The sequence below is a fragment of the Lolium perenne genome, chromosome 7 (genome assembly GCF_019359855.2).
Source record: "Lolium perenne isolate Kyuss_39 chromosome 7, Kyuss_2.0, whole genome shotgun sequence".
Classification (NCBI taxonomy): Eukaryota; Viridiplantae; Streptophyta; class Magnoliopsida; order Poales; family Poaceae; genus Lolium; species Lolium perenne.
In genome coordinates this window covers 18114752-18142448 of record NC_067250.2, presented here as the reverse complement: position 1 = coordinate 18142448, position 27697 = coordinate 18114752, and the positions used below count along the sequence as shown (strand labels likewise).

Below are 27697 nucleotides of genomic sequence, written 5' to 3'. Positions count from 1 at the left end.
GGAAGGGTAGGTCAGGGGGCGTCACGAGGGGCCCACACAACAGGGCCACGCGGCCAGGGCCCAGGCCGCGCCGCCCTAGTGTGTCGCCACCTCGTGGCCCCACTTCGTTTCCTCTTCGGACTTCTGGAAGCTTCGTGGAAAAATAGGACCCTGGGCGTTGATTTCGTCCAATTCCGAGAATATTTCCTTACTAGGATTTCTGAAACCAAAAACAGTGAAAACAACAGAATCGGCTCTTCGGCATCTCGTCAATAGGTTAGTGCCAGAAAATGCATAATAATGACATATAATGTGTATAAAACATGTGAGTATCATCATAAAAGTAGCATGGAACATAAGAAATTATAGATACGTTTGGGACGTATCACTTCTGAATCGTACTTTCCACCTGGCCAAGGAGGGGCCTTGATCTTTAAAGATAAAGTCGGCGTACGGACCTTCCATATATTCCATGCAGCACATTGATATGTCTCCGACGTATCGATAATTTCTTATGTTCCATGCCACATTATTGATGATATCTACATGTTTTATGCATACTTTATGTCATTATTATGCGTTTTCCGGAACTAACCTATTGACGAGATGCCGAAGCGCCAGTTCCTGTTTTCTGCTGTTTTTGGTTTCAGAAATCCTAGTAAGGAAATATTCTCGGAATTGGACGAAAGCCCAGGGTCCTATTTTTCCACGAAGCTTTCAGAAGTCCGAAGGGGAAACGAAGTGGGGCCACGAGGTGGGGACACAGTAGGGCGGCGCGGCCCAAGCCCTGGCCGCGCCGGCCTAGTGTGTGGCCCCACCAGGACTCCACCGACCTTGCCCTTCCGCCTACTTAAAGTCTCCGTCGCGAAAACCCTACCACGTTCGACGAAACCAGAGAAAACCTTCCAGAGCCGCCGCCATCGCGAAGCCAAGATCTGGGGGATAGGAGTCTCTCTTCCGGCACGCCGCTAGGACGGGGAAGTGCCCCCGGAAGGCTTCTCCATCGACACCACCGCCATCTTCATCAACGCTGCTGTCTCCCATGAGGAGGGAGTAGTTCTCCATCGAGGCTCGGGGCTGTACCGATAGCTATGTGGTTCATCTCTCTCCTATGTACTTCAATACAATAATCTCATGAGCTGCCTTACATGATTGAGATTCATATGATGATGCTTGTAATCTAGATGTCATTATGCTAGTCAAGTGGATTTTACTTATGTGATCTCCGGAGACTCCTTGTCCCACGTGTGTAAAGGTGACAGTGTGTGCACCGTGTGGGTCTCTTAGGCTATATTTCACAGAATACTTATTCACTGAGTTATGATTTGAGTTGGATGTCTCTATGAAATTGTGGTGTGTTAGTACCTCCTGTGAATGCTCAAAGTGACAGCGTGGGGTGTTCATTAGTACTTGGGAATGCATCTTTAAGGTTTGCCTACATGATGAATTAGTGTTCGTTATCTTGCCAGAGAGTAATTCAGAGTAGCATAGTGAAGTGCTTATTTATATCTCTTTATGATTGCAATGTGTTTTGTATCACAATTTATCTGTGTGCTACTCTAGTGATGTTATTAAAGTAGTTTATTCCTCCTGCACGGTGTAATGGTGACAGTGTGTGCATCGTGTAGTACTTGGCGTAGGCTATGATTGTGATCTCTTGTAGATTATGAAGTTAACTATTGCTATGATAGTATTGATGTGATCTATTCCTCCTTTCGTAGTGTGAAGGTGACAGTGTGCATGCTATGTTAGTACTTGGTTTAGTTATGTTGATCTGTCATGCACTCTAAGGTTATTTAAATATGAACATTGAATATTGTGGAGCTTGTTAACTCCGGCATTGAGGGTTTGTGTAATCCTACACAGTTAGTGGTGTTCATCATCCAACAAGAGGGTGTAGAGTCTAGCATCTATCTATTTATTCTGTTATGTGATCAATGTTGAGAGTGTCCACTAGTGAAAGTATGATCCCTAGGCCTTGTTCCTAAATACTGCTATCGCTGCTTGTTTACTGTTTTACTGCATCTATACTTCCTGCAATTTTACCACCATCAACTGCACGCCAGCAAGCACTTTTCTGGCGCCGTTACTACTGCTCATATTCATTCATACCACTTGTATTTCACTATCTCTTCGCCGAACTAGTGCACCTATTAGGTGTGTTGGGGACACAAGAGACTTCTTGCTTTGTGGTTGCAGGGTTGCATGAGAGGGATATCTTTGACCTCTTCCTCCCTGAGTTCGATAAACCTTGGGTGATCCACTTAAGGGAAACTTGCTGCTATTCTACAAACCTCTGCTCTTGGAGGCCCAACACTGTCTACAAGAATAGAAGCACCCGTAGACATCAAGCACTTTTCTGGCGCCGTTGCCGGGGAGGAAAGGTAAAAGGCACTCATACTCCGGTCCCAGGTAACCAAGTACTTTTCTGGCGCCATTGTGTGTGTGCTCGAAGCTATTTCCTTTAGATCCTGCAATTGCATCTTTTTGTTTCTTGTTAACACTAGTTTGGCATAATGGACAACAATGAGCTTCTTATTCTATTTCCTGATTTAAGACATGGATGGTTTGATGCGAAAATTAAAAAACCTATGGAACATATTAGTATGAACGCTTTGAACACCATTGTTGCTAATGATATGGAAAATTCTAAGCTTGGGGAAGCTGGCTTTGATGAGCATGATATTTTTAGTCCCCCAAGCACTGAGGAGAAAATTTACTTTGATGATACTTTGCCTCCTATTTATGATGATTATAATGATATTGGTCTTTTAGTACCACCTGTTATGGAGGATAAATTTGATTATGATTACAATATGCCTCCTATATTTGATGATGAGAATAATAATGATAGCTAGTTTGTTGAATTTGCTCCCACTACAACTAATAAAATTGATTATGCTTATGTGGAGAGTAATGATACTTTTATGCATGTGAATAAGAATGCTTTATGTGATACTTATATTGTGGATTTCGTCAATGATGCTACTGAAAGTTATTATGAGAGAGGGAAACATGGTTATATGCATCTTAATAATATTAAGTTTCCCCTCTTTATGTTGAGAATCTTGAAGTTACTCGTGTTTTATCCTCTTATGCTTGTCACTTTGTTCTTCATGAATTCATTTGTGTACAAGATTCCTACGCATAGGAAGCATGTTAGACTTAAATTTGTTTTGAATTTGCCTCTTGATGCTCTCTTTTGCTTCAATTCCTATTTCTTGCGCGAGCATCATTAAAATTGCTGAGCCCATCTTAATGGCTATAAAGAAAGAACTTCTTGGGAGATAACCCATGTGTTTATTTTACTACAGTACTTTTGTTTTATATTTGAGTCTTGGAAGTTGTTACTACTGTAGCAACCTCTCCTTATCTTTATTTTATTGCATTGTTGTGCCAAGTAAAGTCTTTGATAGTAAGCTTCATACTAGATTTGGATTACTGCGCAGAAACAGATTTCTTTGCTGTCACGAATCTGGGCCTAATTCTCTGTAGGTAACTCAGAAAATTATGCCAATTTACGTGAGTGATCCTCAGATATGTACGCAACTTTCATTCAATTTGGGCATTTTCATCTGAGCAAGTATGGTGCCACTTTAAAATTCGTCTTTACGGACTGTTCTATTTTGACAGATTCTGCCTTTTATTTCGCATTGCTTCTTTCGCTGTGTTGGGTGGATTTCTTTGTTCCATTACCTTCCAGTAGCTTTGGGCAATGTCCAGAAGTGTTAAGAATGATTGTGTCACCTCTGAATATGTGAATTTTTGATTATGCACTAACCCTCTAATGAGTTTGTTTCGAGTTTGGTGTGGAGGAAGTTTTCAAGGGTCAAGAGAGGATGATGATATACTATGATCAAGAAGAGTGAAGAGTCTAAGCTTGGGGATGCCCCCGTGGTTCATCCCTGCATATTTCAAGAAGACTCAAGCATCTAAGCTTGGGGATGCCCAAGGCATCCCCTTCTTCATCGACAACTTATCAGGTTTTTTCTCTTGAAACTATATTTTTATTCGGTCACATCTTATGTACTTTACTTGGAGCGTCTGTTTGTTTTTGTTTATGTTTGAATAAGTTCATCCATGTGTGGGAGAGAGACACGCTCCTCTGGTTCGTATGAACACATGTGCTCTTAGCTTTATTCTTAATGTTCATGGCGAAGGTTGAAACTGCTTCGTTAATTGTTATATGGTTGGAAACGGAAAATGCTACATGTAGTAATTCTAAAATGTCTTGAATAATTTGATACTTGGCAATTGTTGTGCTCATGTTTAAGCTCTTGCATCATATACTTTGCACCTATTAATGAAGAAATACATAGAGCTTGCTAAAATTTGGTTTGCATAATTGGTCTCTCTAAAGTCTAGATAATTTCTAGTAAAGAGTTTGAACAACAAGGAAGACGGTGTAGAGTCTTATAATGTTTACAATATGTCTTATATGTGAGTTTTGCTGCACCGGTTCATCCTTGTGTTTGTTTCAAATAACTTTGCTAGCCTAAACCTTGTATTGAGAGGGATTCTTCTCGTGCATCCAAATTCTTGAGCCAACCACTATGCCATTTGTGTCCACCATACCTACCTACTACATGGTATTTCTCCGCCATTTCAAAGTAAATTGCCTGAGTGCTACCTTTAAATTTCCATCATTCGCCTTTGCAATATATAGCTCATGGGACAAAATAGCCTTAAAAACTATTGTGGTATTGAATATGTACTTATGCACTTTATCTCTTATTAAGTTGCTTGTTGTGCGATAACCATGCTCCTGGGGACGCCATCAACTCTTTGTTGAATATCATGTGAGTTGCTATGCATGTTCGTCTTGTCTGAAGTAAGGGCGGTTTTCACAATCAAATGGTTTGAGTATGCATACTGTTAGAGAAGAACATTGGGCCGCTAACTAAAGCCATGAATCATGGTGGAAGTTTCAGTTTGGACATAAAACCTCAATCTCTTATGAGAATATTATCTGTTGTTGAATGCTTAAGCATTAAAAGAGGAGTCCATTATCTGTTGTCTATGTTGTCCCGGTATGGGTGTCTAAGTTGAAGAATGATCAAAAGCGAGAAATCCAATGCGAACTTTCTCCTTAGACCCTTGTACAGGCGGCATAGAGGTACCCCTTTGTGACACTTGGTTGAAACATATGTCATGCAATGATAATCCGTGTTAACCCAAGCTAATTAGGACAAGGTGCGGGCACTATTAGTATACTATGCATGAGGCTTGCAACTTGTAAGATATAATTTACATGATACATATGCTTTATTACTACCGTTGACAAAATTGTTTCATGTTTTCAAAATAAAAGCTCTAGCATAAATATAGCAATCGATGCTTTCCTCTTTGAAGGACCTTTCTTTTACTTTTATGTTGAGTCAGTTCACCTATTTCTCTCCATCTCAAGAAGCAAACACTTGTGCGAACTGTGCATTAATTCCTACATACTTGCATATTGCACTTGTTATATTACTTTACGTTAACACTATCCATGAGATATACATGTTATAAGTTGAAAACAACCGCTGAAACTTAAATCTTCCTTTGTGTTGCTTCAATACCTTTACTTTGACTTATTGCTTTATGAGTTAACTCTTATGCAAGACTTATTGATGCTTGTCTTGAAAGTACTATTCATGAAAAGTCTTTGCTTTATGATTCATTTGTTTACTCATGTCATTACCATTGTTTTGATCACTTCATTCATTACATATGCTTACAATAGTATGATCAAGGTTATGATGGCATGTCACTCCAGAAATTATCTTTGTTATCGTTTACCTGCTCGGGACGAGCAGGAACTAAGCTTGGGGATGCTGATACGTCTCCGACGTATCGATAATTTCTTATGTTCCATGCCACATTATTGATGATATCTACATGTTTTATGCATACTTTCTGTCATTATTATGCGTTTTCCGGAACTAACCTATTGACGAGATGCCGAAGTGCCAGTTCCTGTTTTCTGCTGTTTTTGGTTTCAGAAATCCTAGTAAGGAAATATTCTCGGAATTGGACGAAATCAACGCCCAGGGTCCTATTTTTCCATGAAGCTTCCAGAAGTCCGAAGGGGAAACGAAGTGGGGCCACGAGGTGGGGACACAGTAGGGCGGCGCGGCCCAAGCCCTGGCCGCACCGGCCTAGTGTGTGGCCCCACCAGGACTCCACCGACCTTGCCCTTCCGCCTACTTAAAGTCTCCGTCACGAAAACCCTACCACGTTCGATGAAACCAGAGAAAACCTTCCAGAGCCGCCGCCATCGCGAAGCCAAGATCTGGGGGACAGGAGTCTCTGTTCCGGCACGCCGCTGGGACGGGGAAGTGCCCCCGGAAGGCTTCTCCATCGACACCACCGCCATCTTCATCAACGCTGTTGTCTCCCATGAGGAGGGAGTAGTTCTCCATCGAGGCTCGGGGCTGTACCGGTAGCTATGTGGTTCATCTCTCTCCTATGTACTTCAATACAATAATCTCATGAGCTGCCTTACATGATTGAGATTCATATGATGATGCTTGTAATCTAGATGTCATTATGCTAGTCAAGTGGATTTTACTTATGTGATCTCCGGAGACTCCTTGTCCCACGTGTGTAAAGGTGACAGTGTGTGCACCGTGTGGGTCTCTTAGGCTATATTTCACAGAATACTTATTCACTGAGTTATGATTTGAGTTGGATGTCTCTATGAAATTGTGGTGTGTTAGTACCTCCTGTGAATGCTCAAAGTGACAGCGTGGGGTGTTCATTAGTACTTGGGAATGCATCTTTAAGGTTTGCCTACATGATGAATTAGTGTTCGTTATCTTGCTAGAGAGTAATTCAGAGTAGCATAGTGAAGTGCTTATTTATATCTCTTTATGATTGCAATGTGTTTTGTATCACAATTTATCTGTGTGCTACTCTAGTGATGTTATTAAAGTAGTTTATTCCTCCTGCACGGTGTAATGGTGACAGTGTGTGCATCGCGTAGTACTTGGCGTAGGCTATGATTGTGATCTCTTGTAGATTATGAAGTTAACTATTGCTATGATAGTATTGATGTGATCTATTCCTCCTTTCGTAGTGTGAAGGTGACAGTGTGCATGCTATGTTAGTACTTGGTTTGGTTATGTTGATCTGTCATGCACTCTAAGGTTATTTAAATATGAACATTGAATATTGTGGAGCTTGTTAACTCCGGCATTGAGGGTTCGTGTAATCCTACACAGTTAGTGGTGTTCATCATCCAACAAGAGGGTGTAGAGTCTAGCATCTATCTATTTATTCTGTTATGTGATCAATGTTGAGAGTGTCCACTAGTGAAAGTATGATCCCTAGGCCTTGTTCCTAAATACTGCTATCGCTGCTTGTTTACTGTTTTACTGCATCTATACTTCCTGCAATTTTACCACCATCAATTGCACGCCAGCAAGCACTTTTTTGGCGCCGTTACTACTGCTCATATTCATTCATACCACTTGTATTTCACTATCTCTTCGCCGAACTAGTGCACCTATTAGGTGTGTTGGGGACACAAGAGACTTCTTGCTTTGTGGTTGCAGGGTTGCATGAGAGGGATATCTTTGACCTCTTCCTCCCTGAGTTCGATAAACCTTGGGTGATCCACTTAAGGGAAACTTGCTGCTGTTCTACAAACCTCTGCTCTTGGAGGCCCAACACTGTCTACAAGAATAGAAGCACCCGTAGACATCACACATATAGAAATCTCTTTGAAGCAAGGACCCTGGAAAGCATGTTGTGCAGAGATGAAACGCTCAGATATTTGCAATGTATTATCCCATTGAATATTAATTGCTTCCCAACATGTTGATGCAAAGGCACACTCAAAGAAAAGATGGTCTCTTGATTCTAATTGCAGAGAAGAGCATAGAATCGCACGAAGAACCACCATCAAACTGCCAATGTTTACGAAACATGAGGTCCTTAGTATTGAGACGATCCATAAACAGGAGCCAAGCAAAAACTCTGAGGTTCGGCAAGCACTTTGGTTTCCAAACTGCCGTAAGGGCTGGGTCTTGAGGAATTGCAGCATAAAGGAATTTATAGAGTTTGACTAATGTGTATTCAATGCTGCCCCAGATAAACTTTCTGGTGTCCATCTCGTTTAGATCAATAGCCAAATCATGGACCATGTGTGGTGTCGCGGACTTACCAGTCTGAAACTCCTGTTATGCATACAATTTCACGATCCCAAGATCATTCCATCGTGAATACATAACCGAAATGATACCAGATTACATCATCCATTACAGTACCGAATTAAAGACATTACGGAAGTCTTACATCATAGGTCATCAAGGCTGGAGTTCAACAAACAGTAGCGGAAATAACTTGAGTTCAACAGCGGTGGAACCCAAGTCAGGCCTTTACCCTACATGCGACTGACTGGGAGAGCGTCCTAGTTCGCGTCTTCGGGGTCATACTCTTCTTCTTCGTAGTACTCCTCTTCAAAGTCTGGCCAAGTAAATAGTCAGGACAACAATGCCAATGAGTATGTTTGAATGTACTCGCAAACCACCTTAGAGAGAAATAAAGGATATGCATTATGGCAGTAGCAAGGAACAGACACTATACTAGGATGACAAGGAGCGAGAGGTGGTTCCTCTCGAGAATATGACATCTTTATATCTTTGTTGAAAAACCCTTTGTAACAAGTTTATTTGCATACTAATAGGTAAGGCTGACCCATTTTCATTTCCGGCCATCTCATATGGCCATTTCAACTATTCCAGCTTTTCCTCCGTGCCTCCCAGATACATTTCCACCAGTCCCACTAGCTTTATTTTCCCAAAACATTCTTGAAGAAAACGCTTTTATAAAACAAAACTTTCCTCTAATGCCAAGTACCGCCATTCCCATGTCCATAACCGCGGACACGGTAATTCGAATATATTTACACTCTGCAGAGATTGCACACTTTCCCCACAAGATCCGAATACTCATCGTGTGGGCATCATCCCTGCATAATAACATATGCCACGACAAATACCCGATCGTAGTTTTTCGCCTGTTCGCTTTAGGCTAAGACATGCCGCCTAGAGTTGTACCTCCCAACACTAGAGTCCGAGGGGTCGTTTACCCAAGAGTAGCAAATTCCCCGACCAGCTCGACCCTCTGGAATGCCGCGACCAACTGCGGGGCATTATTCAATGGGAGCTCATAGGTTGTACCCCTGCCATCTGTACGAGACGGAAAGGCGTCCCCAGTTCGTCGGGAAGGCCACGGTCGATATGTGTCAATGCTCGGACTACCCCTTACACTTGTAGGACCCAAACTAAGGCGAGACAAACTACTATGCTACGCCCCGTTGATACATCCCAAACTTATCTATAATTTCTTATGTTCCATGCTACTTTTATGATGATACTCACATGTTTTATACACATTATATGTCATTATTATGCATTTTCCGGCACTAACCTATTGACGAGATGCCGAAGAGCCAGTTGCTGTTTTCTGCTATTTTTGGTTTCAGAAATCCTAGTAAGGAAATATTCTCGGAATTGGACGAAATCAACGCCCAGGGGCCTATTTTTCCACGAAGCTTCCAGAAGTCCGAAGAGGAACCGAAGTGGGGCCACGAGGTGGCCACACAGTAGGGAGGCGCGGCCCAAGCCCTGGCCGCGCCGGCGTGTTGTGTGGGGCCCTCGTGACACCCCCTGACCTACCCTTCCGCCTACAAATAGTCTTCGTCGCGAAACCCCCAGTACCGAGAGCCACGATACGGAAAACCTTCCAGAGACGCAGCCGCCGCCAATCCCATCTCGGGGGATTTAGGAGATCGCCTCCGGCACCCTGCCGGAGAGGGGAATCATCTCCCGGAGGGCTCTTCATCGCCATGATCGCCTCCGGATCGATGTGTGAGTAGTTCACCCCTGGACTATGGGTCCATAGCAGTAGCTAGATGGTTGTCTTCTCATTGTGCTATCATGTTAGATCTTGTGAGCTGTCTATCATGATCAAGATCATCTATTTGTAATGCTACATGTTGTGTTTGTTGGGATCCGATGAATATTGAATACTATGTCAAGTTGATTATCAATCTATCATATATGTTGTTTATGTTCTTGCATGCTCTCTGTTGCTAGTAGAGGCTCTGGCCAAGTTGATACTTGTGACTCCAAGAGGGAGTATTTATGCTCGATAGTGGGTTCATGCCTCCATTAAATATGGGACAAAGGATGAAGAAGTTCTAAGGTTGTGGATGTGCTGTTGCCACTAGGGATAAACCATCGATGCTTTGTCTAAGGATATTTGTGTTGATTACATTACGCACCATACTTAATGCAATTGTCTGTTGCTTGCAACTTAATACCGGAAGGGGTTCGGATGATAACCTGAAAGTGGACTTTTTAGGCATAGATGCATGCTGGATAGCGGTCTATGTACTTTGTCGTAATGCCCTGATTAAATCTCATAGTACTCATCATGATATATGTATGTGCATTGTTATGCCTTCTTTATTTGTCAATTGCCCAACTGTAATTCGTTCACCCAACATCTGTTTATCTTATGGGAGAGACACCACTAGTGAACTGTAGACCCCGGTCCTATTCTTTACATCTGAAATACAGTCTACTGCAATTGTTCTTTACTGTTCTTCGCAAACAAACATCATCATCCACACTATACATCTAATCCTTTGTTTACAGCAAGCCGGTGAGATTGACAACCTCACTGTTACGTTGGGGCAAAGTACTTTGGTTGTGTTGTGCAGGTTCCACGTTGGTGCCGGAATCCCTGGTGTTGCGCCGCACTACACTCCGCCACCAACAACCTTCAACGTGCTTCTTGGCTCCTACTGGTTCGATAAACCTTGGTTTCTTTCTGAGGGAAAACTTACTGCTGTGCACATCACACCTTCCTCTTGGGGTTCCCAACGGACGTGTGTCTCACGCGCATCAAGACTGTTTTCTGGCGCCGTTGCCGGGGACCTGAAGAAAAGTGACACCACAAAGATTTCTATCTCCCACGTCAACTGCACGCCAGCAGTACTGTTTTCTGGCGCCGTTGCCGAGGAGATCAAGACACGCTGCAAGGGGAGTCTCCACTTCCAATCTCTTTACTTTGTTTTTGTCTTGCTTTACTTTACTTTATTTACTACTTTGTTTGCTGCACTAAAACAAAACACAAAAAAATTAGTTGCTAGTTTTACTTTATTTACTGTCTTGTTCTCCATATCAAAAACACCAAAAAAAATTAGTTACTCGCATTTACTTTATCTAGTTTGCTTTATTTACTATTGTTAAAATGAATACTCCTGAAAACACTAAGTTGTGTGACTTCACAAACACTAATAATAATGATTTCCTATGCACACCTATTGCTCCACCTGCTACTACAGCAGAATTCTTTGAAATTAAACCTGCTTTACTGAATCTTGTTATGAGAGAGCAATTTTCTGGTGTTAGTTCTGATGATGCTGCTGCCCATCTTAATAATTTTGTTGAACTATGTGAAATGCAAAAGTATAAGGATGTAGATGGTGATATTATAAAATTGAAATTGTTTCCTTTCTCCTTAAGAGGAAGAGCTAAAGATTGGTTGCTATCTTTGCCTAAGAATAGTATTGATTCATGGACTAAATGTAAAGATGCTTTTATTGGTAGATATTATCCTCCCGCTAAAATTATATCTTTGAGAAGTAGCATAATGAATTTTAAGCAATTGGATAATGAACATGTTGCTCAAGCATGGGAGAGAATGAAATCTTTGGTAAAGAATTGCCCAACCCATGGACTAACTACTTGGATGATCATCCAAGCCTTCTATGCAGGATTGAATTTTTCTTCGCGGAACCTATTGGATTCAGCTGCTGGAGGTACCTTTATGTCCATCACTTTGGGGGCGGCTACAAAGCTTCTTGATGATATGATGATAAATTACTCTGAATGGCACACAGAAAGATCTCCACAAGGTAAGAAGGTAAATTCTGTTGAAGAAACCTCCTCCTTGAGTGATAAGATTGATGTGATTATGTCTATGCTTGTGAATGGTAGATCTAATGTTGATCCAAATAATGTTCCTTTAGCTTTCATTGGTTGCTCAAGAAGAAAATGTTGATGTAAACTTCATTAAAAATAATAATTTCAACAACAATGCTTATAGGAATAATTCTGGTAACAACCTTATGATTCTATTATTAGAACAAATTATGATGTCGATGCTTCATCTCTTGATAACACTTGATACACACTTTCTGCGCCTAGCTGAAAGGCGTTAAAGAAAAGCGCTTATGGGAGACAACCCATCATTTTACTTCTGTACCTTTGTTTTATATTTGAGTCTTGGAAGTTGTTACTACTGTAGCAACCTCTCCTTATCTTTATTTTATTGCATTGTTGTGCCAAGTAAAGTCTTTGATAGTAAAGTCAATACTAGATTTGGATTACTGCGCAGAAACAGATTTCTTGATGTCACGAATTTGGGTATGGTTCTCTGTAGGTAAATCAGAAAAATCTGCCAATTTACGTGCGTGATCCCCAGATATGTATGCAACTTTCATTCAATTTGGGCATTTTCATCTGAGCAAGTCTGGTGCCTCTAAAAAATTCGTCTTTACGGACTGTTCTGTTTTGACAGATTCTGCCTTTTATTTCGCATTGCCTGTTTTGCTATGTTTGATGGATTTCTTTGTTCCATTAACTTTCAGTAGCTTTGTGCAATGTCCAGAAGTGTTAAGAATGATTATGTCACCTCTGAATATATGAATTACGCACTGACCCTCTAATGAGTTTGTTTTAAGTTTGGTGTGGAGGAAGTTTTCAAGGGTCAAGAGAGGAGGATGATACAATATGATCAAGAAGAGTGAAAAGTCTAAGCTTGGGGATGCCCCCGTGGTTCATCCCTGCATATTTTAAGAAGACCCAAGCGTCTAAGCTTGGGGATGCCCAAGGCATCCCTTCTTCATCGACAACTTATCAGGTCACCTCTAGTGAAACTATATTTTTATTCCGTCACATCTTATGTGCTTTGCTTGGAGCGTCTATTTGTTTTTTATTTTTGTTTTGTTTGAATAAGATCGGATCCTAGCATTCCTTGTTTGGGAGAGAGACACGCTCCGCTGTTTCGTATGAACACATACGTTCTTAGCTTTATTTCTAATGTTCATTGCGAAAGTTGGACTATTTCATTCATTGTTATATGGTTGGAAACGGAAAATGCCGCATGTGGTAAATGGTATAATGTCTTGAATAATGTGATACTTGGCAATTGTTGTGCTCATATAGATCATGTTTAAGCTCTTGCATCATGTACCTTGTACCCATTAATGAATAACTACATAGAGCTTGTTAAAATTTGGTTTGCGTGATTGTTCTCTAGAGTCTAGATATTTTCTGGTTAAGGTGTTTGAACAACAATAAGACAATGTAAAGTCTTATAATAGTTACAATATGTTCATATGTGAGCTTTGCTGCACCATTTCATACTTGAGTTTGCTTCAAACAACCTTGCTAGCCTAGCCTTGTATTGAGAGGAATTCTTCTCGTGCATCCAAATCCTTGAGCCAAATACTATGCCATTTGTGTCCATCATACCTACCTACCACATGGTATTTCCCCGCCATTCCAAAGTACATTACTTGAGTTCTACCTTTAAATTTCCATTCTTTGCCTTTACAATATATAGCTCATGGGACAAATAGCCTTAAAACTATTGTGGTGAAGAATATGTACTTATGTATCTTATTTCTTAATAAGTTGCTTGTTGAGCGGTAACCATGTTTCTGGGGACGCCACCAACTTTTACCTTTGTTGAATATCATGTGAGTTGCTATGCATGTTCGTCTTGTCTGAAGTAAGGGCGATTTTCATGATCAAATGGTTTGAGTATGCATACTGTTAGAGAAGAACATTGGGCCGCTAACTAAAGCCATGAATCATGGTGGAAGTTTCAGTTTGGACACAAAACCTCAATCTCTTATGAGAATATTATCTGTTGTTGAATGCTTAAGCATTAAAAGAGGAGTCCATTATCTGTTGTCTATGTTGTCCCGGTATGGGTGTCTAAGTTGAGAATGATCAAAAGCGAGAAATCCAATGCGAACCTTCTCCTTAGACCCTTGTACAGGCGGCATAGAGGTACCCCTTTGTGACACTTGGTTGAAACATATGTTATGCAATGATAATCTGTGTTAATCCAAGCTAATTAGGACAAGGTGCGAGCACTATTAGTATACTATGCATGAGGCTTGCAACTTATAGGATGTCTTATACATAACACATATGCTTTATTACTACCGTTGACAAAATTGTTTCTATGTTTTCAAAATGAAAAGCTCTAGCACAAAAATAGTAATCCATGCTTCCCTCTGTGAAGGGCCTATCTTCTACTTTATTGTTGAGTCAGTTTACCTATTCTTTCTATCCCAGAAGCAAACGCTTGTGTAAACTGTGTGCATTGATTCTTACATGTTTACCTATTGCACTTGTTATATTACTTTGTGTTGATAATTATCCATGAGATATACATGTTGAAGTTGAAAGCAACCGCTGAAACTTATATCTTCCTTTGTGTTGCTTCAATGCCTTTACTTTGAATTTATTGCTTTATGAGTAACTCTTATGCAAGTCTTATTGTGCTTGTCTTGAAAGTATTATTCATGAAAAGTCTTTGCTATATGATTCATTTGTTTACTCATTATCTTCATCATTGCTTCGAATACTCATCAGAGATTGCACACTTTCCCCACAAGATCCGAATACTCATCGTGTGGGCATCATCCCTGCATAATAACATATGCCACGACAAATACCCGATCGTAGTTTTTCGCCTGTTCGCTTTAGGCTAAGACATGCCGCCTAGAGTTGTACCTCCCAACACTAGAGTCCGAGGGGTCGTTTACCCAGGAGTAGCAAATTCCCCGACCAGCTCGACCCTCTGGAATGCCGCGACCAACTGCGGGGCATTATTCAATGGGAGCTCATAGGTTGTACCCCTGCCATCTGTACGAGACGGAAAGGCATCCCCAGTTCATCGGGAAGGCCACGGTCGATATGTGTCAATGCACGGACTACCCCTTACACTTGTAGGACCCAAACTAAGGCGAGACAAACTACTATGCTACGCCCCGTTGATACGTCCCAAACGTATCTATAATTTCTTATGTTCCATGCTACTTTTATGATGATACTCACATGTTTTATACACATTATATGCCATTATTATGCATTTTCCGGCACTAACCTATTGACGAGATGCCGAAGAGCCAGTTGTTGTTTTCTGCTGTTTTTGGTTTCAGAAATCCTAGTAAGGAAATATTCTCGGAATTGGACGAAATCAACGCCCAGGGGCCTATTTTTCCACGAAGCTTCCAGAAGTCCGAAGAGGAAACGAAGTGGGGCCACGAGGTGGCCACACAGTAGTACGGCGCGGCCCAAGCCCTGGCCCCGCCGGCGTGTTGTGTGGGGCCCTCGTGATGCCCCCTGACCTACCCTTTCGCCTACATATAGTCTTCATCGCGAAACCCCCAGTACCGAGAGCCACGATACGGAAAACCTTCCAGAGACGCAGCCGCCGCCAATCCTATCTCGGGGGATTCAGGAGATCGCCTCCGGCACCCTGCCGGAGAGGGGAATCATCTCCCGGAGGGCTCTTCATCGCCATGATCGCCTCCGGATCGATGTGTGAGTAGTTCACCCCTGGACTATGGGTCCATAGCAGTAGCTAGATGGTTGTCTTCTCCTCATTGTGCTATCATGTTAGATCTTGTGAGCTGCCTATCATGATCAAGATCATCTATTTGTAATGCTACATGTTGTGTTTGTTGGGATCCGATGAATATTGAATACTATGTCAAGTTGATTATCAATCTATCATATATGTTGTTTATGTTCTTGCATGCTCTCCGTTGCTAGTAGAGGCTCTGGCCAAGTTGATACTTGTGACTCCAAGAGGAAGTATTTATGCTCGATAGTGGGTTCATGCCTCCATTAAATATGGGACAGTGACAGAAAGTTCTAAGGTTGTGGATGTGCTGTTGCCACTAGGGATAAAACATCGATGCTTTGTCTAAGGATATTTGTGTTGATTACATTACGCACCATACTTAATGCAATTGTCTGTTGCTTGCAACTTAATACCAGAAGGGGTTCGGATGATAACCTGAAAGTGGACTTTTTAGGCATAGATGCATGCTGGATAGCGGTCTATGTACTTTGTCGTAATGCCCTGATTAAATCTCATAGTACTCATCATGATATATGTATGTGCATTGTTATGCCTTCTTTATTTGTCAATTGCCCAACTGTAATTCGTTCACCCAACATCTGTTTATCTTATGGGAGAGACACCACTAGTGAATTGTGGACCCCGGTCCTATTCTTTACATCTGAAATACAATCTACTGCAATTGTTCTTTACTGTTCTTCGCAAACAAACATCATCATACACACTATACATCTAATCCTTTGTTTACAGCAAGCCGGTGAGATTGACAACCTCACTGTTACGTTGGGGCAAAGTACTTTGGTTGTGTTGTGCAGGTTCCACGTTGGCACCGGAATCCCTGGTGTTGCGCCGCACTACACTCCGCCACCAACAACCTTCAACGTGCTTCTTGGCTCCTACTGGTTCGATAAACCTTGGTTTCTTTCTGAGGGAAAACTTACTGCTGTGCACATCACACCTTCCTCTTGGGGTTCCCAACGGACGTGTGTCTCACGCGCATCACCCGTCCCACTTAAGGGTAATGTGGTTGTACTGGCTAGGTCCGGTTTCGTACTATGGTCACCAAGGTTTCTCGAAAACAACTTTTCATCTTCATTTTCCTCCAGCAATATCTTTCATAAACCTTTTTGTCTTTCATAAAACCACACTTGGGCAGGGCTACCCCATTCCAAGGTTTTCGAAAAACTTCTTTGCTTGAAAAAAATTTCACAACCTTTTTCCAGGGCTCCCAACCTATAGTCCAAATTCTCTTTGAAAAGAGGCGACAAGGGTGATAAGGTGGTAAGCACCATACCAATAATAGAGGTGTGATCAGTAGGTACCAACGAGGGCTGCACCCTAAGGATGGATTAATAAAACTCCGGGTGGCACTAACCACCAACATAATAAATAAAAGGCATGCACTTTATAAAACCTATAATACTGCAAGAGCAAGAATATATAGGACCAGAGATGAATCAAAAGGTGGCTTGCCTTGATCAGCAAAGTGTCCCAGGTCTTCCTCTTCAAATCCCCCGAAGTCACCTCCTCCTTCGTTTACGGCGGCGTTCGAATCTAGCGTCACAAAAAGAAAACAACAAGTCATACCAAATCAACAAACCACTCCAGACTAATTAACACAAATATTTGGTAAAATCACAGTATGTAAAGGTTCACAAATACAAGCTACTGAAAGTGGTTTCACTAATTTATGGTTTTTAAAACAAAAGATGTGATTTTTACAATTGGAGAAATAACTTAGGAACCATTTAAATGGTCTAAATATTTATGTGAGTCACAAAAATGCATGCAACATACCTACTGAAAGCTAACAACATGTAGAACACATATGCACAAGAATATCATGCAAATAAATTTTTAAATAACCTAGGCAAATTAAACAAGACAGGAACCAGAGCACACAAATAGCTAGGCACACCAGCAGAGCATCACCAACCAGAGCCAAGCATACCCATGGATAGGTGAGACTAAATTTGATCTAATCCCACTGGTTTGGCCTTTTTATGAGTTGTAATAAATTTACAAAAATCAGACACTGAAACTGTTTTAGAAATAAAATCCTCAGAATTAAACTACAACTCTGAAAAATATTTCCTTTGGCACAAAAGTACCAAATAACTATATCTACTAGTAGCACTTGGATTTGTTTCAAAAACATTTGCAGTTTTCGAAGTAAAATTCATGGAATGGCTCTCTGGACAAAACTTGATTTGTAAATCAAATCAAATCCAAGAAGGTTCTGCATGTGAGACTAGTGCCAAAATAAAGCTATCTATTTCTACTTCACAAAAAAATTAATCTCATGCAAAAAGGATCAACACAATCTCACAGCAATTAAACTACCTATACTGCATCAATCTGGAACATGATTTATCTACACAGATTATAAGCAGATAGCACATGCACTACAAGAAATCTGCCATAATATGACATTTTTTTATGACTGGAAATCAAAATGTCATAGCTTTATGACGTTCCTAGCTTTGACCGTCGTTGGCTGTTGAAGGGGGGCAAAACCTTAGAAAATAGTGACGTTCTGGGGCAAAAACGTCGTTAGCTGCTTAAACGAAAACGTCATAATCTAACCGGGATGGATTACGACGTTCTAGTGCAGCCTATTGCGACGAAACAAGATCGTCGTTAGGCTTTTCGCGTAATTGAAGCTGTGAGTTGGCTGCCATGTCATCACTTTTACTCAGACATTTGGGACCTACCTCGTATCAATTTTCGCCTACGTGGCCTATTTTTTCGTCTCCCGCCTCAATCCCATCGCTGGAAGTTTGTATTGCGCGCCGAATCGAAATTTTCAGATCCCATCGCGACTGACTTAACCCTAATTCCCCATCCACTTTCGTTCCCCGCCGCCACCCATCGCCAAACCAACTCCACCGCTAGCTCCACGCCTCCGCGGACCTCCAGGAGGACATCCACGCCGCCGCCCGCTGCATCGACCCGACGGCGACGCCCCCGCCGAGCTCGACAGCGCCACCCGCGGCGACGAGGCCGCGGCCAAGCCTCTCCTCTCCCCGCCCTCCGCCGCCCCCACCGCATCCGCACCCACGGTCGCGGCGCAGGAGACCCTCGAGGAGCTGGACCGGAGGTACGCGCCGTACGCGCGGCGGGACGCCTACGGGCCGATGGGCCGCGGGCCCCTGGGGGCGGCGGAGGCGGCGCGGCTGGCCATCGCCGCGGCCCTGCTCCTCCCGCTCCGGGTCGTGGCCGCCGTGCTCCTGCTCGTCGCCTACTACCTCGTCTACATCAAGGTATAACCCCGGCTCCCCCTTCCTCACCCCCTCTAGGGTTTCCAGACGACGATTCCTGCGAGCGCTGCGGGTGCGATGTTCGTTTTTCGCTATTAGTCCCGCTGTGGTTCCGCGAATCCCTCACCCTAGGGTTCTAGGGGCGGTCTCCCTGCGCGCCCATGGTGATCTTATTCCCGGTTTGTTGGGCAGTTTTTACCGGTTGTATTTCTCTAGGATTGTTCCAGGGACAAGGAAGTATTGTGCTGTTTGGTGGTCTGTAAACAGTGTGCACTGTGTGCTAGTTCGTGATTTGGAGAGTAACGTGCTGCTTGATGCACCTGGTCGAATAACAGGATGTAAATTCTTACAGTAGCAGTGGTGTTGATATGCGCATCGCCATGCCATTGGCCTTGTTGGTCAGTACGTGCTTGAGAATTTGAGATATGGTTAGTGCAATGCCGACTGTGGTTGTCGAGTATGTTTTTGCTTCTAGAACCTTCTAGGATCATTTAGGATTGTTGTCACAGAGCTTGGATCTTTAAAACACTGATACCTTGGAGCTTAGGCTGCCTGCCTGGCTGAGCTGTGCTTGCTTTAGTTAACAGCAGCCTGTGGCTGATGTATACTCGGTAGCTCAGTTATGCACACTGATGTGATAGCTTTTCTGGTGGTGTTGTCAAGGAGAGTTGTTCAACTTTGCAAAACCTGCAACTGCACTGATTTTAGTTGTTCATGTTAAATTACTGCAATTGTTTCTTATATATAGTGTAGAAACTTTTAGAGGCAAGAATCTCTGCATTTTTTTGATGCTAGTTCTGACTTTTACTTAATTATGTTCTTACTGCAGTTTAGAGAACTGAGTGTATGCATTAACACGATAATTCTAAGTCAGCTGCGGTGCTTTTGCATGTTATCATTTCTGAATTGTAGATAGGTAGGCATGTGCCTTTTGCAAAACTGTTACTTGACACGCATGTGCCAACCTGTACCTGCCCCATTTTATCTTGTGCTAAGAGACAGGGTTTCATTTGGCAGAGGCGAAGACCCTCAGTTGTAGTGCTTATAACGAACCGTGATTATGCTGTTAGCAGTGACCCAACAGCTAACTAATTCACTTTATCTCCATTTCTTATCCGTGCCACTACAGCATGTGCAAGATGTTATGTTATATTTAGTACTGACATGCCTTGCGAGTATACGAGTACTTGGATTACACTGCATTTCTCATGCCCTAGCCATACCTGTTAAGTACGGTTTGTTTCCATGGAATGTAACTTCTACTTGTCCCACTTTATCTTGCGCTACGAGATATGGTGTATTTGACAGGACCTACACTCTCAGCTGTAATGTTCACGATGACAGTAGTTCTACTTGCCAGTAGTGACCCCAACAGCTTATGAGTACATCTGTAGCAGTACATCATGTACAAGATGTTATGTTGTATTTTGTACATATATTGCTTCCTTATGTTATCTTCCCTTGCTCACCATTCCAATTTTACTTGCAGACACTGGGCCTCCTGAGGAGCCATACACATGTCAGGAACTACAGCAGTCAGCTTTTAGGTTATTTACCTGAACAAGTGCTATTTCGATTTTGACCACTGGTTCGCTACCAACATCTCTAATATCTTTGTACTCGCCGCAGGTCTTATTCCAGCTGGTCCCCAAAGCTCAAAGCTGACAAGGTAACTAGCTAACCATGTACTTAATTGTATTCCGTGGACTTCATTGTTTATTCTTGTAATTCCAGACGTTATAAGATGTTTTGACCTGTTGATACATGCACTAATGGCTAATGTTTGCTATTAAATTTGGTAGAAGGCACTATTACTTCCCAAATGCCTCTCCTTACCAACCCTGGAGTAGGTCATTTGCATCAGACAGTGGTAATGAAAGCAGACTTCTAGGTTATGTTTAATATATGCAAAACTGCTTCTGGTGTTGCGCTAATTGAGTCTTGTTGTTTCTTCTTGTAGGAGAAAAGTTTGAAGCTGTTGTACCTTTCATGGGTGAATCTGTAACTGATGGAACTCTTGCTACCTTCTTAAAGAGTATGCTCTCCTCTCTCTCTCTGGGTGTGGGTCTGCTATGCTGTGTGAAGCTCATTCATATTCTCCTGTTAACTATTCATACAGAACCCGGTGACAGAGTTGAGGCTGATGAGGCCATAGCTCAGATTGAAACTGATAAGGTATTGCTGTCTCTTGATCACTTCTGATTCTCCTCTCTCTATATGTCAAAGTGAGTGCGTGTAGAATTAAACATACTTTTTTCCTTCTGTATTCCAGGTCACCATTGATGTTTCTAGTCCTGAAGCTGGTGTTCTTGAAAAGGTGAATCATTTTTCTCTTTTCGACTTCCATTTGTTCTTCTTATCATGGTTTACCTTTTACTGGTAGTGTAGCAAAATGCTGATTTTGTTGATGCCATTGGTTTTCAGTATATTGCTAGCGAAGGGGATACTGTTACTCCAGGCACCATAGTTGCTATTGTATCAAAGTCTGAAGCGAAAGCACCAAAAGTTGAACCTCCGAAGAAGCAAGCACCAAAGCCAACTCCTTCAAAAACCTCCCCTACAGAACCACAGCTTCCTCCAAAAGAACGAGAGCGGCGGGTAAGTATAATCTTCTATACGATAAAGTTGCATAGGATTAGTTTTAGTGGAATCTCTTATGTTCTTTTACAATGATAAACACCATAATGATAACTGCAGGTGCCAATGCCAAGGCTCAGGAAGCGCATTGCCAACCGTTTGAAGGATTCCCAGAACACATTTGCAATGCAACATCATTTTCTAGCAAGATGCATGCTGGAGATCCTGAAGACAACTCTAGTGAAATTTTATGTTTATATTGTAATAACGAGCATGACTGAGTCTTATTGCTCCAAGTCACTGTGACAAAAGTTTTATGTTCATACTAATAATGAGCTTGTCTGGTTCTTGTTGCTGCAATGTAATTGATTAATTTGCTAAGTTTTATGTTCATACTAATAATGAGCTTGACTGGTTCTTATTGACTCCCGGTCCAAAACTGTAATGGGTCCTAAAAAGGCCACGGCCCAATGAAAATTGGCCCAGGCCCAGTAAGTACAACAGCTAAAAAGGCCGTTGAAAAAAAATAAGCTAAAAAGGTTGAGGTAATTGGGCTAGTTATGGGCCAAGGCCCAACAAAGCCGAAAAAAATAATCAGAACTAATGGGCTCAGCCCACATAAGGAGCTGAATGGACCGGGCTGAATTCAGATATTGACATTTCTAATTCGTCACAATTTTGCCACGTAGGATTGCCACGCTGGACTCGAGGGCAGGTGCCCATGACGTTTTGGGAACGTCATGCCAGCAGTGACATTTTAAAACGTCACAAAGCTCTACGACGTTTTCAAGTGGAACGTCTTAAGCACTCACTGCTGACTCCCAGCTTTCGACGTTTTGAAAGGCGTCACAGTAACATCACAAGTAGCAATTAGTGACGTTTCAGTGACACCTCTATTTTGTCAACTTATGGCAGATTTCTTGTAGTGATGCATGCAATTATTATTGGTTAAGAATTTGTTTATGAGGTCACAGAAATTTGAATCATCCAATTTAAGTTGTCCCCTTTTCTCTTTTCTCTAACTAAAAAATATATTATTTAAATTCTTATAGAATGCTGATTAGATTTTATTGTACGTGGAGGCACCTTTAGTACCGATTCGTAGGTTGGAGGCTTTAGTACCGGATCTTAAGTACCGGTTCCAAAACCGGTACTAAAGCCCTTTGGTACCGGTACTAAATTGGGTTTCTCTACTAGTGGAAAGTTCATCCATAATTACAGTAGCGTATGCGATCTTCCAATCGATGAACAGTTCAACCACCTGTGTGTTTCGTTGTCGATCGTTAGTTACGAACTTACGATGCTAGTGATAAATACAGGTCAATGCGGATGGAATTGAAGTATTAATTTGTCATGCAAGGGAATGCATGCGTGTGCTAGTACTCCACTCTAGCCAGCTTATTTCTGGTACGTACTTGATCGCTCGGTACTTGACATTACTTGCATGTCTTAGAGCATGTCTAACAGATCCCTTAAATTTTCGCCCCGTAAAATACGAGTAGAGGGCCCTGTATATAAAACGCGAGTACTTTTAACCAGACAAAAACGCCTCCCGTCTAGCAGTCCCCGTATACGAAAACTGTAAAAGAGGAATATGCTTCTTTTTTCATCTCTTCGTGCTGCAGCCCCGCCGCCGGACCACCGGACATGCCGCCCCGAGCTGCTGCCACGCGCCGCCCCGCCGCCTCGCCCCGCTTCTCAGGCCGCGGGCGGCCCCCGTCGCCTTGCGCCTCCGGCTTGCGCCTCCGGCGCCGCGACTCCACCCGCGCGCTTCGAAGCGCGCGCACACGCTCGATCACAAAGCGCAGGAGGAGCGGCTAGCAAGACCGGGCCGTGCACCGCGCGCGCGTGCGTGCGTCAGAGGAGCAAGGAAGCATGGGCACGAAGCGGCGGCGCCAGCAGCACCACGGCCGGTGGGTGGTGCCCCGAGTGGGAGAACGCGGAATTTTGCTTCAAAATTCATCTAGTTTTTTCATTATTTGATAGAAATCTTGATGGGTTGAAAGAAATTGGTAGAGATTTGATAGAATTTAGAGCTCGTTGGCTGGAATTGGTCGCCGGAGTGGAGTTTGTTTGGCGGCGGCGCGGCGAGGTCCGGTGGTGTAGAGTGCAGTTTTCACCCCCTACAAACCTCTCCACCCTCTATAAGTAAGGGGCGAGGGAGAAAATTCCCAGGGCCCTGTATATTTTAGATACGGGGTGAACCGTTTAGGGGGCCTGCTAGACGGCCATTTTTGCCCGCACCCCGTATACCGGAAATTATACAAGTCCGGCGTGGTTTAAGGGGTCTGTTAGACCTGCTCTTATAAACAGCTTGATAATGTGATCGGATGCGTCTAGCCATAGATTTCATAATGCACTCCCGTACGAACTACGTACAAGTCTACAACACTCACCGCTATATTGACGGCAGATCTGTATTTCAGTTTTTACTTTTTTTTTTACTGTGTTAAGTGCAGAGGCACGCACACTTGTATAAAGCAGAGGATCCACAACTCCAAGTGATGATCACAAACGTCAAAATTCTATTCAGTTTTGGCTCCTATGGAGGTCAGGTGTTTGCTGCTCATGGGCCTAGTAGAAAAAAGGCTTTAGTCCCGATTTACAAGGGGCTTTAGTTCCGGTTTTGCAACCGGGACTAAATAAGCGGGACTAAAGCCCACCCCTTTAGTCCCGGCTGCTTACGAATCGGGATTAAAGGTCCATCCACGTGGGCAGCGTGCGTTGGGGCGAAAATGGCTCCAGGTGAAAAAAAAAATATTTTTCTAATTTTTTTCACTCCCTTTTTTTTCTATTTTTTCAGAATTTCTATTATTTCAGTTATTTCAATAGTTTAGTCTCTATCTCTAACTACACTTATCTCTAGTCAAATTACTTACTCATGGTCAAACTTCCCGCATCCAAGTGCTTCACGCGCATGTATATGATACTAGTATCATATCAATCCTATTAACATGTTGGTCGATGTTATATTTATTTATTATTTTAATTTTAAATAATTCTTTTAATAAACAAAAGTAATGATGTAACAATAATCTTGAATAAATAAATAAACAATAACTTTTAATTTGTATTATTTTTATTTTTTACTTTTTTTGCAAAACCTAAAACCAAAAATTTTGAAAATCTAAAAATTGGGTAAAAGTAATAGAAATCTTTATGCAGGATGCAATTATTAATTTTAATATTTTGAAAAATAAAAAATATAAAAGCCATAATTATAGCAAAAACTAAAATCTTCCTGCTTTCATATTTTAATTTGGAATTTTGGGAATCTAAAAATTGGCTAACCGGGTATATTCCGGTGAATTCGGATGTAACTTTTTTCCACAATGATTTTGTTATATTATACGTTTTTTTCCGACGTCGTATGCAAACGTTAATGCGGTTTTATCATTTTTCAAACTTTTTTTGCAAAAAAAAGTGAAAATTCGAATTTCTTAATTTCACCGAATAGTAGGTTGCATAACATACAAGAATCTGAAAAAAAAAATTATTTTTTGAATTTTCTATCATTTTATTTTACAAAGTCAAAAAAGGCGATCAACCTTTTGTCCCGGTTGAGGACACCTTTAGTCCCGGTTGGTGCTGAGGCCTGCGTCGACCGCAGCCTGCCATAGCCCTTTAGTCCCGGTTAGTAACACCAACCGGAATTAAAGGTTTAACCTTTAGTCCCGGCCGAAGCATTAGTCCCGGTTCACCAGCAGAATCGGGACTAAAGACCCCATTAGTTCTGGGTCAAAGTATTTGGAAACTAATGGGTTGAGATGGAAGCCCTTTTTTCTACTAGTGGCCATCTTGCTTCCGACGTGGCCAACATCACACGGCGAAGAAGCAAGACCTCTGATTCCCACGGTCATGGTGTTTGGCGACTCTCTGGTTGACGTCGGTAACAACGACTACATCCTCACCATCGGCAAGGCAAATTTGCCTCCCTACGGCAGGGATTTCAAGGACCGTGTCCCCACGGGGAGGTTTTGCAACGGCAAGCTGATGATAGATATCATAGGTTGGTCTGTGGAAACTAGATTTTAGCTTCCACATGTTACACAGGCTTCCCTTTACATTTTCTAAATTAAGAATATGCCTATGCATTCTCTTATATATGCATTTCTTGTGTTTATCGAAAAAAATGCATTTCTTGTGTTGCTACTTGGGTGGTCGCAGCTGAAAAGTTAGGGTTTACTGCCTCTCCTCCTGCTTATCTCAGCCCGGAGGCGTCTGTTGGCCCAGACCCGGCAGTACTTCCGGCGTAGACGAAGAAGTGATTCCGGCGAGACGTGACCTGCACACGCACAGCAAACAAGCCAAGCAATATGCAAACAGCAGCAATCCAAGTACGATCAGCTAGCTCCAACTCACGCACACGAAAAGCAATGTATCGCCACAGACCCGTATCGAGCCTGTTGTTTTCTTTGTATTGATTCTCGATGTGGTGGTTTACAAGTGCTGGTTACACGTATACTTATACACGACTAACTCTAGTACTACTCGGTTACATCATGTATACTCTGAACCGTGCAACACACGTAGTGTTCCTACCCGGAACATGTACGTATACATACTCGTATACGGAGACGTACGACATCGTGCCGGACTCGGAGTGCTTATTCCTAACAATCACCCCCTAAGCACGACGTGTGCTTCACTTCCACCAGGGTCCCAAATGCGCCAGCTGTTTCTTGCAGGCGTCTTCATCGGCATTGCTTTCGCCGTTCCTCGTGGCACCCATGTTACCGACTTTACCTTCGCCGGCTTCTCCTGAGCTTCACGCCGACAGTCCTTGTCCGCGTCTTCAGTCTTCACCGGTTCCTTGATGAACAAACATTGCTTCGTGTGCTTCATCTTCACCGGATTATTTACCGTCCGAAGTTCCTTCTTCGAATAGTAGTTCAACACGCGTCGCATGCGTGCTCGTGTCGGTCGTAGTCGTCTCGTCTCCAGTGTAAGTAGAGATAGCACCGACCCGCACGTTTGGAACCTGGCAACGCGCGAGGATGAAATCAGCAGCGTCAACACCTTGTCTGAGATTCGGGTTTAATATAGCCCCTAAGCAATACGGTTGGTTTAATTTTCTGAACTAGGCAGATACGAAGATAAATACAACGGCATGATCGGTGCTTTTAATGCATGCAGAGTCAGTGTTTTTAATGCTCATGCATGTTGGCCTGCGTTTTCCACCTTCCTTGTTACTACCTGTCCGTGAGATTCGATGAGTGATTAATGCTCCATACGATAAGCACATGTTAATCTTTAGAGTAATACTAATCATGTAGAAAGGCAAAAAAAAAATGTATCAAATATTAGTGCGTTCTTGGAGGAGAAAATACACTCCCAGGTAACTAGTAGGGGATTAATCGATTTCTAAGGAGGTAATTTGAAGTCTTGCCTAGCATTTTGCTTATTAAAACGGTGTCGTACGAAAGCTCTCCCGATTGAGAAGTAAAAAATTCAAGAACCCCGTGTAAGCAATAATTAGCAAACACAACTACACGTGTAAACTGAATTACTAAGTAACATCAAATTTTCAGACAGAACGTTTCAACAAAAAATTAAAAATTATTATTAACTAATTGTACTAGTTAGCACGGGTTAATCTTTAATACTGATCGTGTAGTTAGGCAAAAAAACGCATGCAGTCAGGTCAGTGAAAAGCACTGCCATCGAATCATTAAAAGTTAAGAACGCGGTGTAAGCAATATATATACTCCAAATGATTATCTTAATTAACATCAAATTTTTAGACAGAAACATCAACAAAAGTAAAAAATGACTATTAAACTAATTGGGACTCCGAATTATTAATCTGTGAACAGCCAGAAGTGGATTCGTGCACATTCCATAATTCTTTTTCCGAATCTGGTCAATCAGATGAATGAACTAAAATACATGATCGCTTAGTCGTCGATGAGATCTGGACAAGTATATGAACAGCACAAACATACATATACAATTCACCGTTGAACCACTTTGTTGGGAGAAGAAATTACACCATTCAACACTTGTCTTTACAAGATCGGAATGAAATCAAAATAAATGTGTATAAATCCAACCTTGAAAAAAGAGAGAAACCAGAAGAAACATCACCGGCCAAGAGAATCGGTCTAGATCCTACACTGAAAAAGTGATGGCGTACATGAATCATGGCAGCGAGCTAGAACCAACCTTCTGGAAGAACTACCCGAAGGTTTCTACTAGAAGCCAGCCTAGATCTG

General features: G+C 42.2%; 1 protein-coding gene across 1 annotated transcript in view; it reads left to right on the top strand.

Moving 5' to 3' along the window:
- The window catches only part of LOC127316211 (uncharacterized), a 48026-nt gene extending 26238 nt beyond the window's left edge, over positions 1-21788 (top strand). Inside the window, exons 2-12 of the mRNA XM_071823815.1 lie at positions 18565-18908; positions 19241-19303; positions 19735-19749; positions 20395-20452; positions 20535-20574; positions 20708-20775; positions 20866-20940; positions 21025-21080; positions 21178-21222; positions 21330-21503; positions 21603-21788. Of these exons, the coding sequence (XP_071679916.1) occupies positions 18565-18908; positions 19241-19303; positions 19735-19749; positions 20395-20452; positions 20535-20574; positions 20708-20775; positions 20866-20940; positions 21025-21080; positions 21178-21222; positions 21330-21503; positions 21603-21788 (1124 nt within the window). The remainder of the gene's footprint in view (positions 1-18564; positions 18909-19240; positions 19304-19734; positions 19750-20394; positions 20453-20534; positions 20575-20707; positions 20776-20865; positions 20941-21024; positions 21081-21177; positions 21223-21329; positions 21504-21602) is intronic.
- Positions 21789-27697: the final 5909 nt, after the last annotated feature.